Genomic DNA, 10,580 nt, shown 5'->3' with positions numbered 1-10,580 from the left:
TTTTACTGATAACATGATAAATTGAACAATCAATCTTACTTGGAAAAATCCTGACAAGATGCTGGAGACAGTTTTTCTGTCTTGGATGATGCTCTACCTTGAGTGTCTCCTGGATGCAAGAGCTTCTATTTCTGACTCTTTGTTTTGGTCACCTTGACCTCTGAAGAGAGTAGACATCCAACGCTCAATGGGGAACTTAGTCTTTTGGCTCAGCTCTTACAAAGCCCTCACTCAAGAACCACACCTCAAGATCCACAATTGGAGTTACCCACCAAAAATAACATTATATATACATATAAATGATGGATCATCTGATGAATAATGATGTTTTATTGATGATTTACCTTTTTTTTTTTTCTTTTCTCCTGCTTCCTTTTCAGATTCCGACCAGATTCCCACGTTTCCCACCACGACTGAATGTAACATTGTTTCTCGGAGGCAGGGAATTTAAAAGCCATCATCATGAATTTTGTTATGAAGCAAGCGCTGGGAGGTGAGTCGGACACTTTATTTCCTTTTTTTTTTTTCCACCTCCGGATTCATTCATGTCGCGTCGCTCCACTCTCTCGGTCTCTTTACTCTCATGTGCTGCCTCGTCGCTGCACTCGTCCTCCCCGAGGCGCCGCGACTACAGCTCACCGTAACAGGCGGCTGATTCTAACGTGAACCCCGGTGACCGAAAAGGGCATTTTTCTCCTGTTCCATGCGAGCGCCGCCGGCTCACGGAGCAGCTACCGGGTCTGATCCGACTGTATAACGGACGGGCTTCATCTCCGCGCTCTCACCTGAAGAAAAGATAAATGAAGATATCATCTAATCTCTTCATAATTCCGTCGCCGCGGTGTGATTCTCCGTCTCCCCGTGGCTTGTTGCGACTGGTGATTTGCATAGACGAGGGATGAATTATGGAGGAATGTTTTAGCATGTATGAATATGTAAAGTCGCTCCGCGGAAGGTGAAAAGGTGCCTTTTTCCTTTTATGATGGAGATGTTGGGAATCAGCCCAGCAACTGATTTTTGGCTCTTTTGCATAAAGTGAAGGTCAAGACCTTCAGTTTGAAATGAAATGAGATTTGGTTTTTCAAGATTATGACCAAGGATGGGTGTCATTAAGGTGTTATCATTGATCGGTACTTTTGAAATAATGAGGAACACGATGAAAAAAACATGCCACTTTGTCCAAAAACATCATTTTTGGGTTGTTTTTTGGGTCAGTTTTTAATACCAGGTTGAAAGACCTTATTTTCAATAAGGGTTTTACTTAACGGGAAAGTTCGACCAAAATGAATTCACTTACTTTCTACTCACCCTCATGTCGACTAAGGTTTGGGATTCTTTTTAGATTAATCTGTTCTTTTTTAGAGTTATAGACAAAAATGTTTGTTCATTTTAATGTAGCGACTGGGGCTCAGTTGTCTACGTCTTCATCCACGTCCCAAAAGACACTTGAAAACATCCAAATACTGCTCATCCGTAACGTCCAGCTTTCATTGAAGCCGCGACAGTGACAACTATCGTCGTGCTGATGAAGCTTCATGAAACAGTGTCATGTTGTTAAGAAGTCAGTAGGTGGCGCCATCAGATTAAAAACAATGTAATGTTTCATTAGAACAGTTGTTCAAAACAAAAGAAAATGGTGCAGGGACGCCATCTAGTGGACTCTGAAAACAATGACACTGCTTCATGAAGCTTCATGAAACAGTGTCATGTTGTTTAGAGGTCAGTAGGTGGCGCCACCAGTTTAAAAATGATGTGATGAGTCATCATAACAGTTGTTCAAAACAAAGGAAAATAGTGCAGAGACGCCATCTCGTGGACTCTAAAAACAATGACACTGTTTTATGAAGCTTCATCAGACCAACACTGGAGACAAGTTGATAAAGCTTCATGAAACTGTGTCGTTACTCTAAGAGCTCACTAGATGGCAGTCTCTGCTGTGTAATCAATTGATTTAAAAAATCATGACATAACATTTTAAATGTAATTTTTTCACATTATGATGAATAAATGTATTGCAATATATTATTATTCCTTTGGAAAAATAAATGATGATGATGAAGATTCCGATATAATAAGTACAAAAATATTTAGTATGACAAACAACTATGTTTAATCCCAAATAAGTTAAAAAATAACAACACAATTAGATTAAATCACAATTTCTAACAGGAAATTATTCAGTATAAAATAATGAAACACAACTTTTCAGTGCAGACGATTTTAAAGCGTTTTTGGACAAAGATCAGGACGGAGACAACTGAGCTCCAGTTGCTACATTAGCACGAACATACATTTTTTTCCTAAACTTTAAAAAAGGAACAGATTACTTGGAAAATAACTCGGAAAACCAAAGCCCAAAACCAAAATGAAGCACCAAAATGTATCACTGAAACATGCTTTACATTGTCGTTCCTATAAATATGGTAATGACGCACGATATCGGCCAATCCGCTTCCACGCAGCCAATCAGGAGTCGTTATTGGTTCTTCCTGAAAGGATGTCATTAGATGGTTTCTTCTAACCAAGTTTGTCTGTCAAAGTTTGACCCATCGTGAACCAATCCAGGTCAAGGGTCAACAGGACTGTAGAGCAGGGGTCTTGAACTGAACTGGCCCGGGGGCAACCAGAGGTCAATTCTTTTGACTGCACTGGTTTCATAAAGATTTGATTTTTAATATTTAACAAATGTTTGTGTTGCTTTCAAAGAAATGTGGACTTTTTTTTTGTCTAATTTATCATTATTTTTTACTTTTTCACCTTGAAAATAAAACCAAAGCTATTTGAATGATAACATTCCGTAAGCATTGAACAAAAATGGAGTCGCCCAACAACCGGAGGGCCACAGAATATCATGTCACGAGGCACAAATGGACCAGCGGGCCACAATCTTCTCTTTCAATAGTATGCATCTTTTAAATGCCCTGCTCTGATGCACCAAGGGGTACAGGAGGTGGGATGACATCCGGACTCAGGAGACAGAAAAATCAAAGTGCAGAAAAAAGAAACTTCTGTCAAAAGTGGAACTACTTCTCTCCGAGTTTCCTTCTTCTTCCACGGAGAGTAATGAGTTTTTCAATGTGCGGTGGATTAGCTGAGGGCTATTATCTCACTCTTGCTCTCCGCGCGAGGAGGAGAAAAGTCACACTCCATCTGCTCCCATCTAGGCCAACATTTGTATTCTGTCAGGGTTTTTGTACAGCGAGGAGAAGGACGGGCTCCCGAGAGCCGCTCGTCTCTGCCACTCGTCGAACCTTTCGGGGGTATCTGGAAGCTCTGGGAGGTCACGGAGGTCCTCGGCAGTCACGACACGACAGAGACGCACTTCGGCGAGCGAGTGCGTGACGAGGGTTTAGATCCGGAGACTTGAGGCAACACAGCTGAAGCTGGTCGATGGTTTGATTCCTGGGCGAGGACGATCCTTGGAGCACGTTTTGAGAATTTTGCTTAATATTTTATGGATTTTTGTGTTTGTTTCACTGTGAATTTGGACATTTTCTGTCTAATTCCATGTGTTATTTTTTGATTTATGATCAAAACTACATGATCAATAACATTTAATGTCATGATATTTATTAATCAACCATCGAAAGTTGAACAAAACCGTTAAAAACCGAGACAATAAGTGGAGTAACAGCGGTTGATCTGATCTTCTCCTGCAGAGCGGGAGAGTGTGTTGTTGTGTTTAATTCAGCACACCACCTTGGTTGTTGCCACACACTTAACAACGCAACCCTCAACACAACTCTCCCGTGGCCTCTTGGCAACACACCAGATGAATCCACACCAGCGCTGGTGTGAGAAGTGTGTTGCTAACACACGTGTCTGAAGATAATAATGAGCACTCGAGGGCTCCCTCTGGTGGACGTTATCACTTATATCACGCGTCTGGACAAAATGGTGGTGAAGGTTAAACCTGGTCAAGAGTTGAGCGACTCACCTCTGCCTTGTTTTGGAGTCAAACTCTATTAGAGTCAAAGACTGGGATTCGATTTTGAGTCACTTCACGTCGAGTTATTTCAGCTAAACTTGACTAAGGTTTGGGATTCTTTTTAGATTAATCTGTTCTTTTTTAGAGTTATAGACAAACATTTTTGTTCATTTTAATGTAGCGACTGGGGCTCAGTTGTCTATGTCTTCATCTACGTCCCAAAAGACACTTGAAAACATCCAAATACTGCTCATCCGTAAGGTCCAGCTTTCATTGAAGCCTCGAGAGTGACAACTAGTGTCGTGCTGATGAAGCTTCATGAAACAGTGTCATGTTGTTAAGAAGTCAGTAGGTGGCGCCATCAGATTAAAAACAATGTAATGTTTCATTAGAACAAAAGAAAATGGTGCAGGGACGCCATCTAGTGGACTCTGAAAACAATGACACTGCTTCATGAAGCTTCATGAAACAGTGTCATGTTAAACTTGATTTTAGATTTAGAGTTAAACCTGGTCAACAACCTGAGCTTTTTTTTAAATCATTGTGAAAAAACTCACTTGGATATGCGGATCTCTTACTTTTTGATGAGTCAGCAATACATGCAGGATGGACGTCCCTGATGAAGTGTAGTGGTTTAAAACCTTGTGTTAGGGAGGGGACTATGTGGCCCTCTAGTGGTAAGAATATGTCAGATATGAAACTAAACGTTAAGAAAGTTAAACCCTGTTAACAGTTGAGCGACTCACCTCTGCGTGACACTCGATTTGTACCACAAGTGTGCGTTTTTAGAAATGTATCTTAGTCCTGGACATGAATATAAGAGATGATTTACGAGATGAATATAAGAAAACGAACATTCTAGGACTCGCCCTGCCTTTGTAGGACTCTTTCGTGACTCATGGGTTAACTTTCAAATTCTTTCCAGGCGACAGAACGAGCGACGCTGTGTTATTGTGACATCATTTAATAGTCTGTTCTGCCTTGTTTTGGAATCAAACTCTATTAGAGTCAAAGACTGGGATTCGATTTTGAGTCACTTCACGTCGAGTTATTTCAGCTAAACTTGACTAAGGTTTGGGATTCTTTTTAGATTAATCTGTTCTTTTTTAGAGTTATAGACAAACATTTTTGTTCATTTTAATGTAGCGACTGGGGCTCAGTTGTCTATGTCTTCATCTACGTCCCAAAAGACACTTGAAAACATCCAAATACTGCTCATCCGTAACGTCCAGCTTTCATTGAAGCCTCGACAGTGACAACTAGTGTCGTGCTGATGAAGCTTCATGAAACAGTGTCATGTTGTTAAGAAGTCAGTAGGTGGCGCCATCAGATTAAAAACAATGTAATGTTTCATTAGAACAAAAGAAAATGGTGCAGGGACGCCATCTAGTGGACTCTGAAAACAATGACACTGCTTCATGAAGCTTCATGAAACATTGTCATGTTAAACTTGATTTTAGACTTAGAGTTAAACCTGGTCAACAACCTGAGCTTTTTTTAAAATCATTGTGAAAAGACTCACTTGGATATGCGGATCTCTTACTTTTGATGAGTCAGCAATTGATGCAGGATAGACGTCCCTGATGAAGTGTAGTGGTTTAAAACCTTGTGTTAGGGAGGGGACTATGTGGCCCTCTAGTGGTAAGAACATGTCAGATATGAAACTAAACGTTAAGAAAGTTAAACCCTGTTAACAGTTGAGCGACTCACCTCTGCGTGACACTCGATTTGTACCACAAGTGTGCCTTTTTAGAAATGTATCTTAGTCCTGGACATGAATATAAGAGATGATTTACGAGATGAATATAAGAAAACGAACATTCTAGGACTCGCCCTGCCTTTGTAGGACTCTTTCGTGACTCATGGGTTAACTTTCAAATTCTTTCCAGGCGACAGAACGAGCGACGTTGTGTTATTATGACATCATTTAATAGTCTGTTCTGCCTCATTATTCACGACGCACACACACACAAACACACACTTGACTTTATCTTTTAATGGCGGTTCAGGCCCGACTGCTCCTGTTCCGAGTCGATTGTTTATCAAGCCTCGCTCACACGCGCCCTGTTTTCCTCACGACTCACGGCAAAACGTGATTGAAGTTTCCTGCCTCACCCTCGTCGTCGACTGTAACCGTCAGATGGAGGGAGAGAGAGAGAGAGAGAGCGAGGAGTTCAAAGAGTGACCGAGGAGGTGATGGAGGGAGGAGGAGGATGAACGGAGGGGTGGGCGTGAGGAGAGAAAACATCTCTTATTAAAAGAAGATTCCAGGGAGCAGCGACTCCGCTCAGACAATTTGTTGCTTTTCATCCCTCGCTCCGACCGGCACGGAGGAGGAGGAGGAGAGGGCAGCGAGGAGGAGTGGAGGAGAGGAGGAGGTCAGCTTTTGTTTACCAGCACTTCTGATGATGTCATCCCTCCTCCCCGCCTCGGCCGCGTCCAATTCCGCAACAAGAGCTCTTCACATAAAGCGCTGGCGGCCGCTAAATTGAATCAATTCCTCATCTGTGTCTGGACCCGAAACGGGACACGCTCGTCGGGTTCTGGGACTGAGAGGGAGCCCGAGGCGGTTCCGTCCGAACCATCTGATTATGGATCCACATTTGATTTATCTCTTGTTGTTTTCAGTTTAATGGCGAGAGCTTCTTTTTTTTTCAGTGATTATCAAACGTTGAAGAAGGTCAGAGGAGGGCCCCCCCCCGGAGCCAGGTTCTCAAGCCAGTAGTCAGTAAAAAGTACTGTTTGGGTTCTGTTGATCAAGACTAGATTGGATTTTAAGTCTGTCGATTCACTTTTAAACTTCCTGGTTTGCCCAATTCCAGACTTCCTATTGAACCACCATTCTTATCCTCTGTTGTCTATTACCAAGTTTTTAGGACTCTCTCTAGTTTACCAAGTCCATTTAGGACTCACAAGTTCAGCAAGTCCATTTAGGACTTCCTAGTTTACCAAGTCCATTTGGGACTCTCTAGTTTACCAAATCCATTTAGGACTCTCTAGTTTACCAAGTCCATTTAGGACTCTCTAGTTGACCAGGTCCATTTAGGACTCTCTAGTTGACCAAGTCCATTCAGGACTCACAAGTTCAGCAAATCCATTTAGGACTTCCTAGTTTACCAAGTCCATTTGGGACTCTCTAGTTTACCAAGTCCATTTGGGACTCTCTAGTTTACCAAGTCCATTTGGGACTCTCTAGTTTACCAAGTCCATTTAGGACTCTCTAGTTGATTAAATCCATTTAGGACTCTCTAGTTTACCAAGTCCATTTGGCACTCTCTAGTTTACCAAATCCATTTAGGACTCTCTAGTTTACCAAATCCATTTAGGACTCTCTAGTTTACCAAGTCCATTTAGGACTCTCTAGTCGACCAAATCCATTTAGGACTCTCTAATGACCAAATCCATTTAGGACTCTCTAGTTTACCAAATCCATTTAGGACTCTCTAGTTTACCAAATCCATTTAGGACTCTCTTGTTTACCGAGTCCACTTAGGACTCTCTAAATGACCAAATCCATTTAGGACTCTCTAGTTTACCAAGTCCATTTAGGACTCTCTAGTTTACTAAGTCCATTTAGGACTCTCTAGTTTACCAAATCCATTTAGGACTCTCTAGTTTACCAAGTCCATTTAGGACTCTCTAGTCGACCAAATCCATTTAGGACTCTCTAGTTGATTAAATCCATTTAGGACTCTCTAGTTTACCAAGTCCATTTGGCACTCTCTAGTTTACCAAATCCATTTAGGACTCTCTAGTTTACCAAGTCCATTTAGGACTCTCTAGTTGACCAAGTCCATTTGGGACTCTCTAGTTTACCAAGTCCATTCAGGACTCACAAGTTCAGCAAATCCATTTAGGACTTCCTAGTTTACCAAGTCCATTTGGGACTCTCTAGTTTACCAAGTCCATTTGGGACTCTCTAGTTTACCAAGTCCATTTGGGACTCTCTAGTTTACCAAGTCCATTTAGGACTCTCTAGTTGATTAAATCCATTTAGGACTCTCTAGTTTACCAAGTCCATTTGGCACTCTCTAGTTTACCAAATCCATTTAGGACTCTCTAGTTTACCAAGTCCATTTAGGACTCTCTAGTTGACCAGGTCCATTTAGGACTCTCTAGTTGACCAAGTCCATTTAGGACTCTCTAGTTGATTAAATCCATTTAGGACTCTCTAGTTTACCAAGTCCATTTGGCACTCTCTAGTTTACCAAATCCATTTAGGACTCTCTAGTTTACCAAATCCATTTAGGACTCTCTAGTTTACCAAGTCCATTTAGGACTCTCTAGTTGACCAGGTCCATTTAGGACTCTCTAGTTGACCAAGTCCATTTAGGACTCTCTAGTTGATTAAATCCATTTAGGACTCTCTAGTTTACCAAGTCCATTTGGCACTCTCTAGTTTACCAAATCCATTTAGGACTCTCTAGTTTACCAAATCCATTTAGGACTCTCTAGTTTACCAAGTCCATTTAGGACTCTCTAGTTTACTAAGTCCATTTAGGACTCTCTAGTTTACCAAATCCATTTAGGACTCTCTAGTTTACCAAGTCCATTTAGGACTCTCTAGTCGACCAAATCCATTTAGGACTCTCTAATGACCAAATCCATTTAGGACTCTCTAGTTTACCAAATCCATTTAGGACTCTCTAGTTTACGAAATCCATTTAGTACTCTCTTGTTTACCGAGTCCACTTAGGACTCTCTAAATGACCAAATCCATTTAGGACTCTATAGTTAACCAAGTCCATTTAGGACTCTCTAGTTTACTAAGTCCATTTAGGACTCTCTAGTTTACCAAATCCATTTAGGACTCTCTGGTTTACCAAGTCTATTAAGGTCTTCCTAATTTACCATGTCAGCGTTTTTTACGTTCCATGTTTTAAAAGCACAATTCATTGCGTGTGTTTGCCACTAGTATTTGCCCAAGTATAGTCCGGCTGATTCACCTGTTTATTGATCGAGTCTATGGGTACTCGTTTATCTAGTGTACCCACATAGTCAGTTAACCTTATTCTGAACTTCCTGTTCCGCTCAGGAATCCGTAGTTGAGTCTGTTTAAACAACAAGTCATTTACAGTTTGAATAATTGTTATTTGACATCTCGTGGTCTAAAAGGTCAATTAAAGTCTCCTTCTTTGGCCAAGTCATTTCAAGCTTACCTCTGACTTCCTGGATTACCTTCAGGACCTGCTTTTATAAAAAGATGTGTTCTGGTGAGTCAAGGATTCGACTCGTCCACACGAGTCTCTCAGACGAGCCACAGTGACGTAAACGGTTCGGATCGAAGTCAAGAACTCCGGCGAGGCTCGTGAGCGGTGCTCAGCGACTCATTTAGAAGAAGCTCGTTCACGAACCACAGAAGTAAATAATAACCTGCCGGCGCTGCCGAGGTCATGTGACGCGACCATCATTATGATGAAGGAGTCATTAGGATTAGCGGGGAAACCTGGTGAGAATATGTTCCTCCACAAAGAAAGATCCATCAGCGACCCTGCCGGCCTCTCGCTGCTCTCAGGAGGAGAATCTTCTGCCCCAACTTTTACTTCTTCTTCTTCTTCCTTTATCCATCTCCATCTGACCATCCTCTGCTAATTAACCGTCTGCTGAGGCGTGATGTAAACCGAGCGCCGGGACAGTTTCATGTCCGGCTTCTGTGTTAAGCAGCTGGATTCACACACTGTCAGAGCTTTAGGACCAAAACCTGAGGTCGCCAGTGAGTCTGAGTGAGTCTTAGTTTGTGTGTGGTGAGACTCTAATCGTCCAGGAACTCCTCATACGCTCATATTTTTCTACAGACACAAATGCCAGTAGTGTCCCAAAAAGAACCGGCGATTTGTTTTATACGTGTAGTGACAACCGTGTCCACCAGAGGGCAGAAATGGATACACATCAGTCCTTGAATTATTGACGAGTCAATGACACATATCCAGGTCTCCGTATCTCTTTGACTCAACAGACTGGAAGTGAGTCGAACTCAAAGTAGATTAATAGATACAGAAGTTAATAGACTTTGATCCGTCTGTTGATTCGTTTTAAACACATTTGAGTCTTTGTCGAGTCTATAGCTAGAGTCCCAAGTTCGCAATAGTAAGAAAAACTTGCTTTAAAAAAATAAATTAAATAAAAAGTAATATCGCCTGTGTCCACCAGAGGGCATACAATTGATAGTTTTAGTCTTAGTACTGACGAGTCAGTGACTCGTATTCAAGTGAATCCTCAGCCTCAGTTGGGAAAACTGCATCTTGTATATTCACTTGACAGGAGGTTTAGTCAGACTCAAAGTAGATTGACTGAATCGTAAAAACGTGAATAGACTCTATTCTGTTCCGTAAATTCGTTTTGAACGCGTTTGCGTCTTTGCTGTATCGATAGCTAGAGTCCCAAGTTCGCAATTGTAACGAAAACCTTCTTTTGCTTTTTAAACGTAGTAACACCTGCGTCCACCAGAGGGCGTAAACTAGATCAGTAAGTAAGTAAGTTACACATCAGTCCTCCATGTACTGACGAGTCAGTGACTCATATCCAAGTGAATCATCAGCCCGTGTCTCGTTGATTCACCGAACTTGACAGGAAGTGAGTCAGACTCATATTAGCATTCTAAATTCAACAGTTGTTAATAGACCTGGTTCTGTCCGCAAATTCGTTTTAACGT

General features: G+C 41.6%; 1 protein-coding gene across 1 annotated transcript in view; it reads left to right on the top strand.

Annotated features, from left to right (window-relative positions):
* Nucleotides 1–382: 382 nt before the first annotated feature.
* Nucleotides 383–10,580, top strand: part of cplx1 (complexin 1) — a 46,229-nt gene continuing 36,031 nt past the window's right edge. Inside the window, exon 1 of the mRNA XM_087799121.1 lies at nucleotides 383–493. Within this exon, the coding sequence (XP_087655247.1) occupies nucleotides 463–493 (31 nt within the window). The 5' untranslated portion in view covers nucleotides 383–462. The remainder of the gene's footprint in view (nucleotides 494–10,580) is intronic.

This window comes from Callionymus lyra, chromosome 9, assembly GCF_982586985.1.
Source record: "Callionymus lyra chromosome 9, fCalLyr1.hap1.1, whole genome shotgun sequence".
Lineage (NCBI taxonomy): Eukaryota > Metazoa > Chordata > Actinopteri > Syngnathiformes > Callionymidae > Callionymus > Callionymus lyra.
Note: the sequence above shows the minus strand (reverse complement) of the source record. Positions and strands in the feature narration are given on the sequence as shown.